At 38.8% G+C, this 24,109-nt stretch overlaps 1 protein-coding gene across 3 annotated transcripts in view; it reads left to right on the top strand.

The window, feature by feature from the left end:
* The window catches only part of RIPOR2 (RHO family interacting cell polarization regulator 2), a 116,816-nt gene that overhangs the window by 77,658 nt on the left and 15,049 nt on the right, over nucleotides 1-24,109 (top strand). For all 3 annotated transcript variants that reach the window (XM_075213164.1, XM_075213162.1, XM_075213163.1), the window contains 6 exons: nucleotides 5,932-6,100; nucleotides 8,109-8,244; nucleotides 15,297-15,458; nucleotides 16,868-17,026; nucleotides 18,403-18,590; nucleotides 19,421-19,504. In XM_075213164.1, the coding sequence (XP_075069265.1) occupies nucleotides 5,932-6,100; nucleotides 8,109-8,244; nucleotides 15,297-15,458; nucleotides 16,868-17,026; nucleotides 18,403-18,590; nucleotides 19,421-19,504 (898 nt within the window). The remainder of the gene's footprint in view (nucleotides 1-5,931; nucleotides 6,101-8,108; nucleotides 8,245-15,296; nucleotides 15,459-16,867; nucleotides 17,027-18,402; nucleotides 18,591-19,420; nucleotides 19,505-24,109) is intronic.

Genomic DNA, 24,109 nt, shown 5'->3' with positions numbered 1-24,109 from the left:
ACAACATACAGATGGTATTGAAAGGCTTAAAATAGGTGTATTTCATGTTAATAAATCAATCTCTTATTGTCCCCATTATGAAATGTACGGTAAAATGTCATCGGTCATGCCTATTGTTTTGATGAATCTAACTTATTTTTCTCTTTTAAAGTTTTGCTTTATACCTAAAATAAAGACAGTCAACAATGAAAATGTAGTTTTGTTAAAATAACGGAGTGCAAGCTTTGATTTATATAGTCATCCATAAATGCTTTTGTCCCCTTACCTGCTTGAGTTGTTAAACACCAGTGACACCACAAACACCATTGCATTTGACATTCTGTGCTTACACTCTTGCACATGCAGTCGGGGAGGGGGCACTATGGCAGAACACAATGCGTTCACTTACAGTGAATGCAAGTAAATGGAGCAAAATAATAAAATAAAACTTAATGCAAATGCTTTTAACAGCAAGTACAAATGCTAATAGTTATGGAGTCATTTAAATCAACGGGTTCCTTTCTCATACTTGTTTACATGCTGCTTTATTGTATTTGGGTTTTTTTTTAAAGGAAATATAATAAATCAGGGCCTTTAAGCAGTGACCGTTTTATAAATAGTTATTTATACTGCGTTTCTCCTTAAATTGTTTTCATTTAGTGACTACTTGCTGGAGATTTTTTTAAAAGAGAAGACGTGCTTTACTTTTGTCCCATTAGATTTCTAGCTTTGCATGGGTTCCTCTAGCATAGTATGTGTACTGTGTACCGCTACACAGTGTGTAAGCATTGGAGGGAAAACGCAGTGTGAATGCAAAACCGTGAGAAAATTACACATCGCACTATTCAAATATTACTAAAAGCATATATAACTGATATTTCACAGCCTGATGTTTACCTCTTACATATAACGCAACCCTTAAAGTACATAAGAGCACACTAGATGTCTATACAAACCACCTAATTGATTGCATAAGGGCAATATTTGAGTAGCTACTGTACAATTCTCAATTTTTGTTTTTCATTTTATTTTTATTATTCCACTGAAAAGTTATGATCAAAAATGTATTTTGTGTTAGTTTAGTTACTAAAGTAACTTATAATTGCTGATTTAAAGTAAAAAAATACATAAATATATAACATGCCTGACTTATTTTTTTCCCAACAGTTTACCTGTTGCCTATAGACAGTGGAGGCAGACATTTTTTTATAATATTTCACTAGGGAACAATGACCTTGCTAATGTATGTGCCTTGTAACTAGAGATGAGCGGGCTCGGTTCCCCGAGATCCGAATCCTACCGAATTTAGGGTATCCGAGTACCGAGCCGAGCACGCTCGGTACTCTCCTGCCCATTCGGATTCAAAATCGAGGCAAATCGTCATTGTGACGTATTCGTTTTTCTGAGCTCGGTTCTCGCGAGATTTGAAAAGCATAAATACCAGCCTCCACAGCAATCCATCGCCATTTGACAGTGGGAGAAAGCAGGGTTAGGTCACACTGGCTATATCAGCGCAGGGACAGTGATTGATTGTATTCAATACCATTGTAATCAGTTGTTACAGCAGTAAGAGGAAAAGACAGGAGGGTTTTTGTTCAGTTTCTGGCACTCAAAGTGCTGTTGGGGTGTCCCCTATTCTTTTGCAGAAATTTATCTGACTGTCAAAAAAGTCCTATTTGGCATCAGTGTAAAAAACAATTTGTAGCACTACAAGTGCTTTGGGCTCAGAATGGATTCAAAGCAGTCCACATATGAGCAAAATGAGCAACCAGGTTCTGTCACCAGTCCTGATGGTAGTGTTCCCAGTACGTCATCTGGGAAAGACGATGTCAAACTACACCGTCTTTTGAAATCAGGGAAAAAAAATGCACACAAAATTTTTTTTTACTGTGTTGAAGCGAAAAAGAAGTGTTACTGAGCAAAAGTTAAGTGCCGATAAAAAAAAAATTGCCAACATGCCATTCTACACACGCAGTGGCAAAGAGAGAATGAGGCCTTCACCTTTGTCTATTAGTGGCAGATCAAAAAAATGTTACCGAGCCTACAAGTGGTGCACAACTACTGTTACGCGTCAAAGCCGACTTGCAAGATAACAGTAAGGCATTAGAGGATAATGTTTGCTCTGAATCAAAAATAACACCAATCCCTGTGGAGAGTCCATCCAACAGTGGGATGTTTAATCGTGAGCATTCTATTAGTGTACCCATAAAGAGGGACCCTTTCAGCAGTTCTGCTGATTTGTGCCTGAACAGCCCGAGTGTAGCCGCTGATACACCAAGTGAGGATGACACTGTGGAATTAGAAGAGGATGAGGGGGAGATTTGGGTAGCCGACGAGGGCTCTGATGAGGATGCAGTTGATTGTGTAAGTCCTGCGCCTGTGGCGGCAGGGTGGTACCAGTGGCAGCAGTTCTGGCACGTGAGGTTCTGGCACCAATTTGCACTTTCCAAACACAAGCAAAGAAGACGCAGGTGGCAGACCACAAGAGTTTGACATCTGGACTGGTTTGAATTTTTTTGTATTTTCTACAACTGGAGGGGGGCCTAGAGAGACAGAAACCAAACTGCCTTTGTCCATTTCTTTACATATTTAAGTTTAAGTGTAGGGTGTAATATACATCCAAACACGATGGCTGCATTGCCAATATTCATAGATGGATAATTTATTAGCTTTACAATTACATTACTTCTCCAAAAAACAGGTGGAGCACTAAATTTGGTTGTTTTAGGCCCAAAAACATTGATTTTTAATCAAAATAGCAAAACAAAACCAAAACACGCAATGACGGTTTGGCAAAACCAAAACACAACGGTAATCCAGATCCAAAACACGGGGGTCAGTGTAACTAGCATTCTGGTGCACCAAATACAAAACTTTCTCTCTGAGCTTTGTCAGTGCCCCACTTGCTGCTCCGAGCTTTACTCTGAAGAGACTGATGTGCGATAATCAGCCCCCTCTGATAGAATCATCATTAAAGAGGAATGACAAAAGAGGCATAGTAGACGAGTTTGACGATGGTAGAGGTTGATCATTATAGGGGGTGTTTAATGAAGGGTTTAATAGATGGAATGATTGCGTTGAAAATGAAGGAAAAGAGCTTGAAGGGGGCAGAGGTTAATGAGGAGAAATGATGATTATGACATGGGAAGGGAGTGGTGATGAGGGCAAAGAGGGATTTAATTTAAGTTTGTTAACAAAGAGGTGGAAGGGGTGTGAGTTCTTAGGACTAAAACTCTCACACTCCCCTGGTTTTCGGCTGAGGTTGTAAGAGACGGAGTAGCCCCATAAAAATATCGAACTGTCAAATCATATGCAAGTGCAGCTGGTTTCAAAAATTATAATCATAGGATCAAGGGATGTGTTTATAGTGGATGCTTGGTGCACTGCTTATTGTGATCAATGAGTACATCTACTGATAAACCCGAAAGCCGACCGTAGCAGAGCCATGATACTAGGAGGATACGCTAATGTGTTGCAATTATATAGCGACTGTCATTAGTCATAACTGGTTATACTGGAATCTCCCACTAGAGGCAGTCAGATCTCAAACTACAGTGGTCAAAAATATGGATTTTATTCACCTGAAATGTCATCCCTATATTGTACAATAACACAAAAAGCAGATGAACGTAACCTATGGGTGAAAAATAAGTCATTCATTGGCCTATATAGAAGTCAAAAGTCTCATAAAACACAGAGGAAGACAGAAGTAAATATCCAGATAGAAGTCATACAAAGTTTGTAGTGTCCATCACAGCCAAAAGTTTAATTTAGAGGAAGGATAATAATGAGAATTAATGAATTCTTCATTCATCCCTTTTGGGGTCGAGGTTTGTAAATTTAAATATCCATTTTGCCTCACACTGTAATAACAGCTTTGTTCTGTCTGGTAGGATCTGGAACATGGTCAATCACCATGTAATGTAGGGAATGGAAGCTTCAGTAGTGAAAAGTGATTTGTGGTCCCCTACATTTTGCACCATTATAGATCTTTCAAACTTAATATGTTTAATAGTGTATACGCTGTTCCCATCGCTATAGTAGCAGATTGAGCTGTATACTATGTACTTTGACACTTGTTGTTTGGGAGGTGGGGTATATAAGGGCTCACTGTTTGCATATGCACTTATTCTTGACATAGGGTTCAGTTGGGATACAAAATGTAAATATTATCTTTTATTCCTAAAGCACCAAAATATTACACAGCTCTGTACACACAATATACATATATAAGCATTAGAGAAAAAGGTGCACCAAAGGATGCCATACGGTGCAATATTAAACTGAACATGCTACTAAAAAGCCTTTTATGAGCTACAACGACAAGTTTAGGTGTTTTAGGTTTTGTACCTTGGGTTAGACTGAATTTAGAGAATAGCTACTAATGTGCTAATACTTGTATGTATTTGCCTCCGCTTACTCTTGGGGTAAATTTATCAAGCTGTGGGTTTAAAAAAGTAGAGATGTTGCCGGTAGCAAACAATCAGATTCTAGCTGTCATTTTGTAGAATGTGCTAAATAAATAACTAGAATCTGATTGGTTGCTATAGGCAACATCTACACTTTTTCAAAGCCGCAGCTTGATAAATTCACCCCTTAAGGTCTCTTAAGTTGTAAGTAATGCCAAAGCTCTACCTAAGCAGAAGTTTGCAAGATTTTACTAATTTTAGAACATAAACTTTTAGTGTTAAGGAGCATTAGCTCCTGTTTAATAACGAAGTTTAGAAAATTATGACCATTGTTACTGATGCTGTGCTACAGCCCGCAAAATAGCTGCGTTTGCTTTGATGTACCCTTTAAGAAAAACTGACCACATTTAGTTGAGGAATAAGATATGTATTTGGAAGATTTGATAAATGCGATAATACTTTCAGGTTTGTACCATTTCGTAAAATAAGTATTATAGCATCATCATCAAGATTTTAGTGTGATTTTCATATTCCTTAATATTTTAGATCACCCATGTATCACCTGTACACAGTATAGTGTAATCTAATGGATAGTAGGGGTGAAGAAAAAAGTGAATTAATATTTTTGTGCAATTGCTTTAACAGTCAAATAGCTTATGACCATTTTACTATGTAACATTTCTTATTAGATCATTATAGTAACAATAACTATAGCTTTGCAAACATGTTTTACAAAACAGAAATAAATGCAAGATTCATATTACTCCACTCTTTACTCAGGTCAAGTACATAGTGGGACACACTACAACTGCAGTGCAATGTAAAGCAGTATATGAATTCCTAAAAGTTTATATTTACAATATTAATTATAAATATTTACACTTCTCAGTCAATGACGGTGTTTGCAGTGTAAACTTGACTTATGGATGCCCCAGGGTCCCTCCTCCCTTCTTCTTTTTTTTTTTTTTTTTTTTTTTTGTTTGAACAAAAAACATTGCGTTTCTTGTCTGAGTCTTTGATCTATCAGAATGTCTTTAGAGAACTGGTGAAAGAAATTTGGATATTGGAAATTTCTGCTGTTGCATTAATATGTACAAAGGAACCAGCTAATAATAGCTGTTATTGGAATAACATGCACATGATTTCTCTACAGCAGCTCCTTGGTATTTTTGTTAGACTCTCTACTATCTTAAACACACAATTACCAGGAGCAACCTTGGGCCCCTGGTATAAATATCCCTGGTCCCCTCACTTAGGCTGCCTTGGAAAAAGTCGATGCTGTGTCTGTAGTCTGGGGGGTGACCCATGTGTACCAATAGGAAACTATTGGTCTGCACAGTCAATTTTCCCCAACCCCATTATCACCATTGACTGCACCCAAAGGAGGTTCAGGTTCTTTGTATCTTTCTGTCCTATTCTCTGTCTCAGAGCTCCTGCATAGGCAAGCAACACAGCATAAGTAAATCCCATGATTGTGCAACCATTATCCTATAGCATGTGTCAGACCCACAAGGTGACCTTTTCTAATGAGTGTGTCTTACAGTTACAGGGTCCAGCACCCAGAGGCCAGGGGGCACTTGAGTGAGGCATTAACCGAAGACACCGGTGTTGGCACCAGTGTTGCAAGTAGCCCTCTACCCCTCACTACAGGAAATGAAAGCCTGGACATCACACTGGTCAGGCATCTGCAATACTGCTCCAAACTCATTAAGGTGAGATGAGAGAGAACTTTATGAAGCATTTTAGGATGACAACGAATATAAATAAAAGCATGGAACGCTTTGTCTTGATTTATAATATAGAATAGTAGTCCTTAACCTTTACAGCTCTGGTTTTCTTGAGCGGTCAAACTTTCTGCAAGTTTTTCAGCAGTGGGTACAATTTGGTATCTAGTAAAAACTCTGTGCAAGGGGATTTTCAGTATCACCTAATAGTAAAACATTAAATACAGTCACAATAAAATGCTGGCATTTAATCTTTTTTTTTTTTAAAGAAAATACAGTTGTATAACAGGGTAATAAAACGTTAAACTATGCTACGGAAATTTGAATTCTTGCTATTTACGAATTTTTAAGAACTAAAAACATTTTAAATAACCGTTGTTTCATAGAGAAGCAATTATTTTCTATTTACACTAAACAAAGTCTTGCCTCTAGCAACTAATAACACACTTTATGTGTGCAGTTCAGAAGCTCGTTGTTTTTGATGAAGATGTTTGTGCTCTAAATGATTGCCAGACCTAGTGTCCAATTTCAAGCACTTTTTTTTTTCTTTTACTATTTTTTAATTATTATTATTATTATTATTATTATTATTATTACCATTTATCTATATAGCGCCACTAATTCTGCAGGGCTGTACAGAGAACTCACTCACATCAGTCCCTACCCCATTGGGGCTCACAGTCTGGATTCCCTAACATACAGACAGGCACAGACGGACAGAAAGACACACACACACACACACACACACACAAACTAGGGTCAATTTTGTTAGCAGCTATTTAACCTAACAGTATGTTTTTGGAGTGTGGGAGGAAACCGGAGCACCTAGAGGAAACCCACACAAACACAGGGAGAACATACAAACTCCTCACAGATAAGGCCATGGTCAGGAATTGAACTCTGCACCCCAGTGCTGTAAGGCAGAAGTGCTGTCTTACCATGTATGTTGTAATTCTAGGTTAAAAATTTGGTATAAAACTTAAAAAGATAACACAAGATTTAAAAACGCCCCTGGGTATGATATGATGGTATGGAACGCCAGATTGGTAATTGACCTTGACAAAAATCACAAAGCCAGCACTGCACTTACAAAATGTTATTTTTGTCCAGGTCAATTACCAATCTGCCAAACCAAGTGGTGTGCTTGAATGTTTGCTTTTCAGTCATTATCTAGGTTTCTGCTCTGTTTGGAAGAGTTGCATTTAAAATTGGAACTTCCATTCACATAGGAATTGTATTTGTGATTTGCAATTATATATACTTCATTTTGGAACTTTAATTCTGGCCTTAGGTTACTGTTGCATTAAAACTATGGTAGATCTAATTTACTGGTGGTTTGCTACCTCCAAATTAATTTTATTTTTTAAGTAAGGAGGTGGTAATTTAGTGCACAGTAGGGGCCGATTCAATTAGATGTGAGGTGCTGTCAGAGCCATAACTGGCGCCTGGGGCAAGAAGTAAATGTGAGGCCCCTAAACCCTCAATTTTAACCAAATTAATGTAAAATATTAATTCCCTGCGCCCCCCTCCCCTTCATGTTTGCGGCCTGGGCTGCCGCCCCTCTCGTACAGCTCTAGTTATGGCCCTGGGTGCCATAGTAACATCACACGTTTTCTTTCCACGTGATGTTCATCTTGGCTAATTTTTGTCTCACACCTCATAGTGGTGTAAGCAGAATGAGAAAAGTTTTCCTTTTTGTGTGCATACAACACAACGCACAAGGCTACTAAGGAACATTACAGTTAATTGAATCCGTTTTTAGGTGTGATTATATGTAAGGTTCTTTTAGATTGTGGCTGTGCAAAGGGCAATGAATATCTTTGTGAGTGGCAGCAACATATTTTATTTTAATCTCCATTTCAACATTTCTGAAGAGGCATTCCACCTTCAGATAACTTTTTAATTTATTGCTTTGCTCTTTAGACTCATTTCTTAAGGTGAAACCTCTTAAAAAAGAAATACATTGTTCTAGTGGGTTTTTTTGTGTTTATTGTAGGAAATTATTATCTCAAGTCAAGTGGTGTTTGTTCTGAGAGATCTCAAGAAGAAACTGAGTAATCAAAGTCAAGTGATCAAGCGGCTGGCCGAAATCAGCAGAGAGAATATGGGCAACACAAATTCAATTTTAGATGGTAAGTTTTGCCTAGCGGGTCACTGAAGGCCCATATTTGAGTGTGTATAGTTCATTACTGGGAATTACTAAATACTTTCAGCAGCTGCTGATTTTCAATATTCTAGAGAGAAGCTCACAATGAAATGACCACCAGTGTTCTAGTTGTAAGTAGGCATGGTTAATATCCAAAATGTCCATTTAGTAGAAAAACACAAATAAACCTTACACAACGTATATACAGTCATGTGCTATATAAAATTTACCCTAAATTAGTGTTTTCACCGATTTAGAACATGATCAACAGTCATCTAACCTCACCAAGTAGATGTATAGATATGTGCTTATATAAGACACATATTACAACACTGAGCCAAAATCGGGAAAAGAGAGTACAAATGACCCATCCCGTTGAATCCTGTTCAGTGGAAAATTCTCCCAGGCTCCCAGTAGAAGTTCTAATAATGAGCCTCTTGGGATCTATCTTTACATAAAGGTGCCAACTATTTGTACCTAAAGAAGGGCCCACAATCTGGCCATGAGTTGGAAGCGAGAGCATAACCATGGAAGTATAATTGTCGTTGCTTCTCCCCATTTTTCCCCCAGCTTCCTACCTTCCTCCCCCTGTGTATTTCATATTGACCATCACGCACCTCAAGTTAACAACGATCAAAGAAAGGGACCCAATCCCACACAGCTCAGTTCTTCAAAGAGCAATCTCAGATACTAAGATGGGACCAACATCAACAGATTACTGCTGCCCGCTCCCTCTCATTGGACATGGAGCCAGGAGCTGGCACACAGTTGGTGATAACAAACCTGGTCCAAGAAATTAAATCTGCACTCCAACAATAGCTCAATTGACTTCAAAGCAGATATCTGTGCACTTGGCTTTAGAACTAACTCCAAAATGTGCAGTTCTAAGGCAGCGTTGGATACATGCAGAGCTGGAATCAATTAAGGAAAACCTAGAAATAGTTTGGGAAGGAACAACATTCCCATTAAAGGGACTCCTGAAGCTGTGGACAGCCAGGCCCTTTCAAAGTTTTTTTTTTTTTTTTTTTGTAAATCTGTTTTATTGAAAAGGGATTTTATGTAACAGATGGAACACAGTGCAGAGATAAACCTTACAGTACATCATCCAACCCTTTCCAAGTTTCTCAAGCATATCCTTTGGACCTAGAAACCAACATGGAGAGAAAGCACAGGGCCCTGAGAAAGATGTGATAATGCATCTGCACAACTACAAATTCCATCCAACAGATCATTATCAACCCACTACAGATCTTTCATGATCTTGAGCCTTCCATGGTACAAAAGCAACAAGAATTTCAGGGGATTATGAAAATGAGGAGATAACTACTGTTATGTTTTAGTTAGCCCTTCCTCTTTTACAGTGTTGACACTTCAGAATTTATCTGTGGCACCGGAAATCTCAGGCCCAACAGCTTAAACTAGACCACACTGTATGCGAAAACCTGATCTAAACATAATGGGTCTGAGTCATTTAGGAGAGGAAAGCAAAAAAAAAGGAGTAACTTTACACCTTGGCAAAACCATGTTGCATTGGAGGAGGGAGGTACATTTAAAATGTGAGGACAGATTTATAATTGGTGTAGGGCATTTCCTAGATCACTTTACATTTCAATTTAAAAATAAAGCGAACAAGTATTTGTGTGCTACATGAAAAAGCACAGTATTTCCCTTACATGCAAAATAATATACTTATTTGCACCCTTTGCATTGCAACATGGTTTGTCCGGGACCTTTTTTTTTGCCTTGCTCTTCTTAATAACTCAGGCTCATTATGTTCGTAACACTGGACACAGAGACACTGTCCTGATACCACATATCTGCTTAGAATTCTGTTGATGTTACAAATATTGACAGTTTAGGCCTCACCAGCAGCATGGGACTGTTGGCCTTTACAACTATAGATAGACTAAGCCCACACAACTGTGACATGAATGGCCTAAACATTAATTGAACCTAAGCACAATTAAGAGATCTGGTGCTTGCCATCTGGTCTAAAGAACTGAGCACAGGACACAAAATGTTTACATGCCATGATATCAGCTATTACGAACTCCCATTTGGTAGCCCTACATTGGTTTTTATGCTGTCAATTTTGGTGTTCCTGATAATTGCACCAAATCTAACTTGAAATTTTTTTAAAATATCTTGTTGGTTTATGCAATGCACTGTTGTATTATGTTACTCGTGAATAAGGCAGGTTCTTGCACTTTATCTTGTGTTATGAATAGCTATTGACAAATTTAAGTTTTGTGGTATACTCTGTTTTCTCTTCATCGCAAATGTGAGATGCTCACACTCCCGATTCTCTCGCTCTCCCTACAAACTTTAAAAAAAAAAAGGTCACAATGTCTCATAAAAAATATTAGAATTTGGACTGGTTTGGTTACCTACAACAACAATAAAATAGTCAAGGAGTTCTGGAGATTTTAGAAGGCATTATACAACCTCCCCAACACATCTGTGTCTGCCAAAGACTTGGATAGTGCCAAAGGCATCTACATCCCTAACCCTTCTGCCAAAGTCCCTCAAGGCTGCATAATGGCACTAAATGAGGCGATTACACAGGCTATTCAGTTGTTGAAGCCAACTTCAGTGCAGTCCCAGACCCCAATACTACAAGAATCTGGCAGGCATACTCGCCAAAAGGATTACAGTGCTAGTCAATATCATTCTGGAGGTTGCAGCCTTTGACCTTAACATGATGGCGAATATTGTGATACTGGGTAGCTACAGTCCCATCTCGTAGTTAAATCTGTGCAAAAATAATAGTCACTCAGTCACTCGTCTTATTTCCATCCTTTTTGCATTTGTTCATCTAGATTAAGACAACATCAGACTCACAACTGACATAACCCTCAGCATAAACAACAAATATTTCCTGCTCTTCTAATGGCTCTCAATGCCGAAAAAATCAGATATCCTGGCCATTCAAGTTACATGTGTGTCAGCAGTGTTTTGCTGAAAAATTCCTAGACTGAGTCTCTGTACTATATTGTAATCCAACAGCAACTATCTCTGCTAATAACATTACATCGATGGCCTTCAACATATTGAGGCTGTCCCTCTCTCCCTTAACGTATGCACTAGTGATTGAACGGTTAGCGATTAAAATTCATTCCATCTCAGAAGCTTGGTCATAAAATCTCCTTATATGCAGACGATGACCTATTGTTTGTAACCGATCCGCAAATGTCCTTGACTGCAAGATAGCATGTGATTTCAATATGACTTTCACCTTTTGCAAACTTCAATATTTCCTGTATAACAGAAAAGGGATGTAAACAGCACCACCCAAAAAAAGTATCCGTATCTCCAGATCAGACACTTCCATCCATCATCAAAAACTGTTTTAGCCAATACACCCATCTTCATGCATGAGTCACTCTGTCGTCACAGAACCTCAAAAAGCCTAATTGCAATCCTATATGTAGAATTAATTGTGCCAGATGTCGCAATGAAAGCCACCATTAAGGGAGGCCAACTCGGCAGAGATAAGGGACCATACTGCCAGTGCGATGTGTCAAAATAAAGCAGAATGTATGAAACTCCTATACAGGTAGCGTTATGTCTCACTAGGTTACATAAGCTTTGTCCGAATGCCTTAGACCAGTGCTGACATATGCGATGCACAGCTCCTTCATACTTTTATAGTGAGAGTGGCCTAAGTTGCTGACATTTTGGTCCAGAGTTAGAGACCTTATCCCCCCCGTCATGCAGATTGACATTCCTCTTTCGTCAAAACACTTCCTTGTAGTAGCAGCGGTGTCCTTGGTCAATCACCACCAGAACAAGTTAATTAAACTCATTGCTTCCCCTGCCTACTGGAGGCTGATTGGAAGCATCCTACTTCTAATTAGGTTGTCTTGAATATACTCACACATATCATATGGAATATATTACATGCATTATGAAAAACTCCACCATATCGCAGAATGTGGTTCATTACCACCAGGGACTTCCCTTTTAAAAAATGAACCAATGTAACTAAACATTGCTGTTAACATTTTTTTGAGGAGTGAACTTTCTTAGATCGCCTCCTTTTCTCCTAACACTTAGTTCTGGGCGTTCAACTGTGCAATGGACATTCAATTTCTTGTTACTACTGTTATAAAGTATGATTGTACTGTTTCAAGTGCTCAAAGTATCGCTCTTTTTATTTGTTCAACAAAGTCTTTGGAAATAAAAGCCAACATGTGTGAAAATATATGCATACCCAATGATTCAGTAACTTTAGTTAGTTTTTTTGTATGAGCTTACACATTGTATTTGAGGAATTATGTTTCACTCCTTCTTACAGTACTATCTCAGGTTATTGATGTTTGAGGGCATTTGTGCACAACTATCTTAATGTCCCACCCACAGCATCTCAATGTGGTTGAGGACTGGACTTTGACATGGACAGTACAAAACGTTGATTCTTTCCTTTTTTAGCCATCCTGTGTAGATTTGCTGGTGTGTTAAGGCCATTTGTCATGTTGCATTATGCAATTTCTGCCATGCTGCACGTTGTGGACAGATGGTCTCACATTTTCCTCCTGAATACTTTACATGTGGCTGCAAAACTCCCCCAAATCGCCACCTTCACTACTGATTTTGATGGGTTAGTATGAGGTTCTTGTGGTGATACATTGTGTTTAGTTTTTACTATATATGTCCTGTTTTGTGGGTTTTTTGGAGAAGGGCTTTCTACTGTCTACCCTTCAATGAAAACCATGCCTCAGTTCAGTTTTTTTTCTGATGATAGTCTTGTGCTTTAACATGTACCGTGTGGGCAAAGGGTTTGAAGATCCTCGAATGTAGCTTTTGCCATTTCTCAGAGCATTGTATGGACTGATCTTTGGGTGAATTTGCTAAGACATCTCCATCCTGACTGATTGGCATGTGTTCTCCCATTTGTGAATAAACTTTCTTAATGTAGAATTGATGGACTTTCAAATTGTTTCGCCTATAACCCTTTCTAGACTGATAATTTAGCAATGATGGCTTCTCTGAGATCATTACAGGTGTCTTATTAATTTTGTCTTTTTTGACTAATTTAAATGTCTTTATATAGATCAGCAGCCGACATGTTTTGAGGTTCATAAATCCCACTTGTGTTAATATAAAAAAGTTGGATTGAGCAGCCTTTCTTTTTCACTTTTACGAAGGGGTTCTAACCATAGCAGGTAGGTGGCTCCTCCCACTGCGCAGAAAAAAACAGATAAACCAGGACCCCTTGGCAGATTGGGGCTCCGGTACTTTGTACCTGTTCCCCTCTCGGGATTCCTGACTATCTGTAACTATTAAGAAGTTATTTCTCTTGCTATGACTTTTAAGCAAATATAGCAAATACTACAGTACTGCACTTTTCAATTAATTCCTCAAAGCCTTCTGCATGAAAATGCTGATGTTTAAACTGTTCGAGCTTACTATATTTGCATATCTATCATTTACCTACCTACACAAGCTATCTGTTTATACATGTTTTTTGTCATTTTGTTTAAGTGATCATTGTAAAACCGTTTCTTGTGGTTGCATGTTGGTTAAAAGGGAGAAAGTGCCATCAGAATATAAACTGGCCTATTTAACATCAGACTTATGTTTACATCTGTAATTCTTCTAACTGTAACTGTAGGCTTCTTAGCCTCTGTCATAGGGCATGCACACTGCATTTCACATGTACACTAGCTACTGATTGGATTAACAAAGGAGCCTTTGTTCATATAATCCTGCCTAACCTTGGATAGTTTCTAAACAAATATTCAGGCATGTGAAGTCATTCAGATGTGCTCAGAATAAGAGTTTGTGCTCCCAGGCCCATTAGGTGAAGACTTGTTAAATAATTGGGGATTAAGAAAAAAGGAATAAAGACACAATGAAAAATCATATGTTGGCCAGGAAATCAGGAGAGCTGTAAGGGGGTCTTTTATAAGAACGTAAAGAGGACCTGTCAGATTTGTAGTAAAAGTATGTTTTAAATAGTGTCTTGTGTGCTATGTATGTGACTAAAAAAATACAATGCCCTTTAACATATCAGTGTGCGCTATATGCAAATGCCATGCTACATCTTTAGTGTTGAAGTCACAAAATCACTGAGGGAAACTTGGGTGAAATGAGTATGACCGTGACTGACATTCAAGCTGGCATGTGGCATTGCATGTAGCTTGCGGAAAGGTATTATGTTCCTCCCTCTTCCCCCAGGGAGGTCAGAGTATAGGGGGACTTAATTTTTTCATCAGCACTTACATAGTGCACAAGGGTCTATGTAAAACATATTTGTTATCTTATCTGTCAAGTCTTCTTTAATGTACCAAAGGGAAAATGCAGTTAATTAGAAGGGTCCATTTGTAATTTGTCAGTAAGGCATATGACAGTAGTCCTTCTAAAAAGAGAACATTGCTTAATGTGGCCCCCACAAATGTATAGTTAAACAGTCCAATATAACATGTCTCTGCTGGCCACATTATCCCGGGGAATGGTAAAATACTTATATTTGCCAAGCAATAAATTTATATGTGTTGGCGTTAGAAAAGTTCATGTTTCAACTTGATGTTCCCAATACTTGAATCATCCAAAACTTTTTTTTGCATCCTGCTGGTATGAAAAGTCCATTCCAGCAAATGATTTCTCACAGGAGCTCTGTTCCTACCTGTACCCACTTACTTGCTCTTCTGAGTGTCAACTCCTCCTCACATATAACAAAGATAAAACCAGATATATGGCTAAGGGAGCTACATTCACCCTGTGTACATTTCTTTATTAACAACGCCCAAATGTGCAGTAACTATTAGCAACCAGACATTTGCTTTCATTTTCACTTCCTCTAGATTCTTCAAAGCATATTACTAATTGGTTGCTATAACTACTTTAGATTTGCATTTGTGCAATTTGTTAGTAAATAACCGCCAGCAAGGGTGATCATTGGAAAATGAAGCTAATGATTATACTGGGAAAAGTAAGAACCAACAATATTTATTACAACTGGTACTGGATTTTGGATATGGCACTGTGTAATGTTGCATATTTCACCAGCTCCTGTTGTTAAATATTTTCTTTTAGTTATCTCTGGATTCCACGATATGCCATCACTTTTATCTTTTTGGAGGAAATGCTCTGCCCATATGCACATGTACCACACCACGGCTGACAGAATGCTAAAACAGCTGCATGAAAACTTTAGCCAAACTGTGAATGGAGAGAGCCTGGGACTTGCTGAGACAGGTACATGCCAATGTACACTACCGTATTTTAAATTAATTTATATTTTGAGTTGTTGAAATGCCTGCATACTGTCCCTACTTGTAAGTAAATTTCCACATTTGAACAAAGCACAAAAGTAACAGTATTAAAAAGCCAAGCATAAAATTTTAACAATGCTCATGTAAAATAATAATCAAGAATCATAACATTTTGGAGAATACTGTAATTCACTGGAGTAGAATGAGTAGAGATGTGTGTATTGGGAGACATTCTTGTTTAAGTGGAAGGAGGTGGTAATAGGCACTTGGCCTGTAGTACTTTTGGTGGAGTGTCCTTTACTCACTCTAGGGGGCATATTCAGTTGTTGGCGTTACTGCCTAAAGTAACGTGGCGCGTGCACTATTACCGTCATTACGGTAATAGTGCACGTAAATAATGTTATTACAATACATTTCTCGCTGGATTTCAGCTCGCGACTCAAGGAGCTGCGAGCTGAAATCCGGCTTAGTATTACTGTTATTACGGTAATACTTTTTCCGCGGCGGAAACCGCCAACAATTGAATATGCCCCAAGATATATTAATATGCGCAATTTAATAGCAAACTCAAAATCTTAAATTGAAATGCCCGCTATGTCACCTAACTCACTTGTGCTATAGAATACATAAATATGGTACAAATGATCAGTGTACTATGGAGGTAAAAAAGGTCAAATTAATAAAAACTCTCCTAAAAAAAAATTTACACGCTAAAAAAGTGGCATTTGTATCTGTGTAGTATAAATTCACAAATTTCAATATTTAAAAAAGGGGAAGTAGAAAACATGCACATTGCATATAAAGAAAAAGATTCTATAAAATAAAAATAAATGAAATTGCAACAAGTGTCTTTTTGTGGCTTTATCTGCTGTTCCTAAATGTATTGCTAATTTTGTATCACTAAAGCTGGGTACACACTACAGAAATTTTGACCAACTTTTTATGCCGAGCGATTTTACATGCGATCGATGGTCCGATCGCTCGGTCCATGGACTGCATACACACTAGCCTTGTTTAGGACGATAAAGGGAAGAGCGGACGTCCCTTTAGCGACTTTTTACAGCCATGTTGTCCTGAGCAATGACTGTAATTTCATACTCACTGTTGTGGATCGGTCGGAAGTTTATATACACTACACAACAGAAACGAGATTGGAACGAAAATATTAAACGGTACGACCAACCAAATGAGGCGACAATCGTCCATTTGGGCAGACTTTCGACCATCGTGTCACTGCACACACTGACCCGACTTTTGAACGAGAGGTCGTATGTTGGCTGATTTAGCCGATTATTGGATGAAAACTGTGTAGTGTGTACCCAGCTTTAGTTTTTATACATTCCATTCCGCTTTGTGTACCAATCACTAATATTTGCATTTCTTTTTATTTAGTTTTCAGAATGCTGATCGCTCAAATTCTTGACAAAGCTGAGAACACTCTGCCATCTAATTTGTATGGAGAAACCATTACAGTTTTCCAGTATTATGATTTTTTCAGTAGCCGTAATATCACTGATCTTAAAAGCTATTTGATTCAACTTACTAAGGAAGGTATAGTACATGTGCTTTGAATGTTTTATCAGTATTTTCATGTAGTTTTATACATCTGTAAATTGATACAAGTGTAATGAGCAAGTGAAATCAAGAAGGAAACCTTTCCAATCTGAAAATGTAATAAATGCATATACCTGTGGAATGGGACCTCTTTATATGTCACAAGTTATTACAAAATCCCACAAGAGATAATGTCCTCACCTATATGCAATATATATTATAAAAGTAATGTAAGCTGAATGTAGAAAGTGTCCCATTTATATTGGTGTTATTGTCAACGATTACAGACAAAATCAGAATTGCAAAAAAATATTAAATTCTGCATGTCTGTAAAAGTAACTTATCCATAGTATAGCTCAAACCTGGCCAACCTGTGGCTCTCCAGGTGTTGTCAAACTTGAAGCCCCAGCATGCTTTACCAGTAGATACCCAGCCATTCTGGGGCTTTCTCAACACCTGGAGAAAGACCACAGGTTGTCCAGGCCTAGTACAGCTATATGGAAGTGCTACAAGTCATGTCTAGAGTGGCTATATGATTAGAATGCAGGATTATTATTATTATTATTATTATTATTATTATTATTATTATTATTATTATTATCGGAACCACATTGCTCCACATCGCCAAACAGTTGGGGACACATTTTATAACACAGCGACATACAAGGAAAAAGTGAAGACATGAAACCAAAGGATAGGGAGGGCTCATGAGAGCTTATTTTCTAGTGGTAAAGGATAAGTATCTAATATATAAATGCCTAGCGGCGTGTGTTAGTGTGTGTGTGTGGAAAAAACTACCGGGTGACAGAGTGCTCAAGCTGCAGCGCCACCTGCTGGGCGGAGTTATATACTACACTGACCTACATTCTTAGCATTTTCTAATATATAAAAGCCTAGTGGCGTGTGTGTGTGTGTGGCGATGAAGATGACAAGAACCTTTTTAACACCTTAAGTAGCTTGATTTGACTAGAATGCATGAGTATCATGCACGGGTTAACTTGTGTAATATGTTTCCTGAAACTAAAGATAAGGCTGCTTGGCCTAATATCATACTCCAAATGAAACTCAACGATAGTGATTTGCTTTGATCATCACATAGTTGCATTATCTTTATTTTTAGCCATTAATTATCATGTCTATGGAGCTCAGTAGCCACTGTCCCATCCAATACTCTTAATTTTTACTACTACTCCTTATATAACTCATAATCTTGTCTATATCCCCCAAAACATTTTTCCCATGAGTTGATGAGTTATTTAATACTGCACTATACAATAGTCACTCTAGTCAGTTTGGCTCATCTGAAAAACAAAACCCCTTGTATTAATTAATTGCAGACTACTGGAACATTTTTTTTATTTTTATCATTCTAGCTTCAGCTGTGCAGATCCTCCAGACCACAACAGACACATGTTTGACTGATACAATGACAGATCAGCCTTACTGTCAGGAACTTCTTACATCATTAACATTGCAGCTGTCTGAAAATGATAGTGATGTCAGTCAAGCGCTGGCCTTACTTTCCTCTGCTGCTTCCAAATCGGAGGAGTTCAGAGAAAAGGTGAGTAATGATACCGGAGGAAGACGCTGCTGAAGAAATTACTGCTACGATTTGGAAATATAATGTTAAAGACTTTTTTTTTTTTTTTTTGGGTAACACAGTAATCTACCCAAGGGTTCTGTAGCTCAAACTCATGCAGGGCAGCTGTTTTGACATGATTACATTAATTACAATTGCACCCATTAACTACAATAATATGTATAACGAATAAACTGCAGTAAGGATATGTATGCTGAAAAACTGTACACAGTTTATAACATGATGAAATATAATGATGGAGATAATTGATGTAAGATTTATCTCTACATTTAGGGTGTGCATTGCACACATTTATGGGTTACATTCCCGGGGACATACTCAGCTGTGTAACATTTTGGATTGCTAAGTCAGTCTACATCTACACATCACAAGTACCTAATAAAATGAGCTAAAGTTTCTATCAGAGCATTTACACATCTTATGTATAAACCTGCACAGAAGATTGTTGATATGTATCAAGTGAACAGTGAATTGTCATGTGTACGACGGAATCGTAAAAATACATTCAGTTCCACAAAAAAAAGTTTATAAAACGTAAATCATGAAAGCATCATTCAAAAATGTCTGAATAAAAGGTAACTTCATATAAAATAAGTGTTATTAAAATGTCTTAATAGTTTCATAAGGTTTATTGAATATGCAGGTTTGGGTCATAGATCTTTGTGGGCAGGAAGAAACTGGAATAGAATGTACATGCATTTTAATATTTACTTAGAATTAAAAGCATCAAAAGTTGTCAGTGATTGAAGTTTCAGTTGCAACTGATTGATATTGTTTGTATAACATTTCAGGCCCTGATATACTATTGCGAGGTACTGACTCGGCCTAAAGTTCACCTCCAGAAGGCTGCTTGCCTGGCCGTCAGATGCCTTCAGGTGAGTGTCCTTAATGATGACAGGCTCTTACAACTAATCATGCAAAGTATTTTACTTTCCCCTCAGAACAAGACAGACAGACCGGTTTTACATACAGCTTTGTGTTTTGGCAGAGGTTTTCAGTGTATAAACCATAAATAAACTGCTGTTTGTGGAACCACACCATGACCCCAAGGGAAAGTAAACTCTTCTCACAAATAGTGGTTATCAATCATTTATATCCTATAAATATTTTGTAAAATATTTTTACATCATTTAGTCTATATAGACAATACTTTTTTAGTGTGTTCATTTATAAAAGAAAACTTAATGTACTTTTAACTTGTAGCTGAAATCATGATGACAGATTTTTATTAACTTTGTAAATGTACTGGTTTATGTTTGCCCTCTCCTGTAAACATAGCATGCGATGAGTTCTTGAAGTATGGTTTGTTCCAATGCAAGTGATAGCGATTGCTGAAGCATAGAATTCATTATCTTTTAGTATTGTTATAATAAACCTTTGTTTATATATCTCCGACATATTCAGTAGCACAATACTAGAAGAGGTGCACAGGTTTTGTAACGTCATCTTAGCATGTTCAATGTTACAAGGTGAGAGGGCCCCACTCACTTGCGATCAAAGCATGGAATGAAACAGAAGACACAAGTGATTGTTTTGTATAGCGGACCAGCTTGGTACACGATACAGTGGCCTAGTGGTTAGCACTTCTGCCTCGCAGCACTGGGGTTATGAGTTCAATTCCCGACCATGGCCTTATCTGTGTGGAGTTTGTATGTTCTCCCTGTGTTTGGTGGGTTTCCTCCCACACTCCAAAAACATGCTGGTAGGTTAATTGGCTGCTATCAAAATTGACCCTAGTCTTTCTGTCTATGTCTGTGTGTGAGTGTGTGCCTATATTAGGGAATTTAGACTGTAAGCTCCAACAGGGCAGTCACTGATGTGAATGAGTTCTCTGTACAGCGCTGCAGAATTAGTGGTGCTATATAAATAAATAAATGATGATGATAGCCACAGAATAAATGTTGTCAAGTGCTTTAATAATAATAATTTTTGCCATATCAAGTGCATTGATATTATATCATAGGTTGTGACAAGAACAGCAAAGGTGAGTGTGATTGAATAGAGGTGAAGGTTATCTAGCAAACTAGGAGTGCATTAAACCCAATGTCATAAGGGAGCCCCCTTTTTTTTGCTAACTGCATAGACTATGGCACTGTGAAGTAAAGCAGTAACATGATTTTCTCTGTTGCAGTATAGAACTATTATAAGAATGACTTTGGCCACTGTGCTTGATGCTGAAAGCATGCAGAGCCTGCTGCATAGAACACGGACAGTCTGTTAGCCACATACAGAGATCTTTCACGGTCTCTCTTGGGTCAGGTTAATTGGTGAGCAGAGATGGACAGCAATTAATTTGAGGTCAAGCTTTGATGTGATTACAGGACTCTGATGAGCCGGCTTAAGACCATATATTTAATTTCTAATCACTTTTTTTCTTGCGAATGTGCTTTGGGTCATTGTCCTGATTAGATCTTGACTTCCTCCTCAGTTTGGATTTTTTGGCAGTGAGTTGCAGGCTTTGCCAGGGAAATGTCTATAATGTGCATCAATCTTCAAAAGATTGCTGTCTCTGAAAAGCATCCCTATAACATAATGTTACCACAACCATATTTCATAGTGAGTGATTTGTAGTATTCACACCTCTTACTATTCATTGTAAAACGTTTATACTTTATTCTCATCAGTCTAAGATTGTCTGTCATATATCTGCAGTATCTCAGAGTGTGTTTTCCAACTCTTTGTGGGCAAGGAGCCATGGCTTCTTCCGTGTGACCCTGCCATAAAGGCCCTTATTGTGACATTCCTTGGAGATTGTTGTCCAATGCATCTTGCCTACCATCACAGCTACTGTCTTCTAGCTCATACAGTATCACGGTTGGCCTTGCAGTATCTTCTCTGATAAGTGCCCTTTCTCTCTGGAAACAAAGTTAGGGGGGTGGCACAATATATGCAGTGCGGCTGTAGTGCCATACTTCTACAGGAGTGGTGCAATTGACTGTGCTTACCTCCCAGACCTGTGCCTCTTTATACTTCCATGCTCTTTTAGGTTTTCATTTTTTTTTTTTTTTATATAATTCTTTATTTTAGTTGGTCGAAAAAGAGCAAATACAAGAAATGTCACTGTGTTTTTTATACGTCTGTACAACAATAATAAAGTAAAATCGACATTTTGTAGCTAGAAGAAGCTTATAGTGAAAAGCGACCATTTTTACAATTTTATATGCGGTATCAAGAAAATTTAACTGTAGAGAAAGTGTGAAGTATGGGTATGGGGTAGACCGGACGTAGGTTGTGGGGGAGGGGGGGGGGTGGGGGGAGACCACAAAGCAGGAAGGTGTTAGAACTCGGAGGGCAGAGAGTGTGTAGATGACTTAAGACGGTAAGAGAGTAAAGTGTATAAAGGAGCCGTGTTCACCCCACATGGGCCCACGTCGTAGGGCTAAGGAGTGGATGGGAGCGAGTATTCTACAAATTGCCATGGTGCCCAGACCTGGTTGAAAACATGACCCCTATAATGGAGGTAATAGGTGATCTGTTCCATGGCTGCGACGTGCTAGATTTGTTTTTTTAAGGGCTGCTAGGGAAGGCGGTGGGGGGGGAGTATTTTTCCAGTTTAGTGCGATAAGGGATTTAGCAACTATCAGTATATGTGTAGCTAATTTTTTGGAAAATTTGTCGAGCGCCGGAGGAGGATAACATAATAGGAACACCCAGGGGTCTTTCGCAACAGGAGCCTCAAATAGAGAAGTTAGAAGGCTGCAAACAGCATTCCAGAAAAAGGAGAAAATTGGTCAGGTCCACCATATGTGGAGCATAGTCCCTCTGTGGCCGCAGCCCCTCCAACAGTTAGGTGAAGAGGAAGGAACATGCTATGAAGTTGTGTAGGAGTATAATACCAACGATAATAGATTTTATAGGAGGTTTCTTTAAGTTTAGTGCATATGGAGCTTTTGGCTATCCCCAGTATCATGTCATCCCAAGCCTCGTTGTCCAGGAAGGGGGGGGGGGGGGGGCAAGATCCCTTTCCCAATCAACTTCATGGGACCTCGGAGCAGGAAAGACAGCAGCGACAAATATTCTATAGAGTTGGGATATCATACCTCTGTCCTTAGGGTGATTTTTACAAAGATCTTCAAAAGAGGTTAGGTCTCGTAAGACATAGGTAGGCAGGAGGGACCGTAGGAAATGACTAATTTGGAAAAACTCAAACGGGCTAAGCAAGATGGAGAGCAACGTTGAAGTTCCACCAGAGGAAGCCAGTGACCTAGTTTGGAGAAGTCTATTGGATATTTGAGGCCAGCTTGAGACCAAAGACAAGCTCTCGCGGCGGAGAGTCCAAGAGGGAAAACAGGATTGTGCCAACTGGGGGTTAAAGGGGATAGTGGTGTGGTAAGCTTCAATTTAAAGGAGTGAGAGTCCCAGAGCTTGATATCAAACTTAATGGTAGGGGGCATTTTGGATGCAAGAAGGCGATGTGTAGCGGAGAGAAACCCATAGGGAAGTAAGATCGGGGAGAGTTGTATAAGCCGATTCTATATCGAGCCAGGAGGTGGAGCCTGAGGGGACATATGAGGTAACAATGTGGGAAAAGTAGGAGGCCAGGTAATACAGTTTAATATCAGTAAGGCCCCTGCCGTCAGAAGGGATTGGTTTTTTGAGAATGTTGGCTGAGATCCATGGGAGTCTGTGATTCCAAATGAAACGGGTGAGGGATTTTTGAATGTTAGCAAGGTAGGAAGCAGGGACTGCGACTGGCAGTATTTGAAAGAGGTATAGCCATTTAGGCATGATAGACATTTTGACTGCTATGATCCTGCCCAGCCAGGAGATAAAGAGGCATTTCCAGGAGGTCAGGTCGGAGAGCGTCTTAGCGAGAAGGTGAGGGAAGTTTTCATGAAAGAGGTGGTCGTAGCGAGAGGTGAGGAATACTCCTAAATATTTGATCTTTCTTTTTTTCCACTTGAAACTGAAGGTGGGACTGGAGGAGGTCGGTTTCTCGAGGGGATACATGAAGCAGCATGGCCTCCGATTTCGCGTAGTTTATTTTTAGTTTTTTCTTTAATTATTTTTAGTTGTTTTAAAGTCTCAATGGCATCTGTCAAAGGGTGGTATATATTAGGAGGAGAGTGAACAATCCGTTCTTGAAGTAAATGTGTTGGAAGCAAAAAAAATGGGCAAGCGTAAGAATCTAAGCAACTTTGACAGGGGCCAAATTGTGATGGCTAGACGGCTGGGTCAGAGCATCTCCAAAACAGCCAGTCTCATGGTGTGCTCCTTGTATGCAGTAGTTAGTGCCTACTAAAAGTGTTTCAATGGAGGACAACCGGCGAAAGGGCCATGGGCTAGCCCTTCTGGTCCAATCCCACAGAAGAGCTATTGTAGCACAAATTGCTGAAAAAGTTAATGCTGGCTACGATAGAATGGTGTCAGAACACAGTGCATCGCAGTTTGCTATGTAGCCGCAGACCAGTCAGAATGCCCATGCTGACCTCTGTCTATTGCCGATAGCACCTACAATGGGCATGTGCACTCAAGAACAT

This window comes from Mixophyes fleayi, chromosome 5 (assembly GCF_038048845.1).
Source record: "Mixophyes fleayi isolate aMixFle1 chromosome 5, aMixFle1.hap1, whole genome shotgun sequence".
Lineage (NCBI taxonomy): Eukaryota > Metazoa > Chordata > Amphibia > Anura > Limnodynastidae > Mixophyes > Mixophyes fleayi.
The sequence above is the reverse complement of the archived record's forward strand: the minus strand, read 5'-3'. Positions and strand labels throughout refer to the sequence as shown.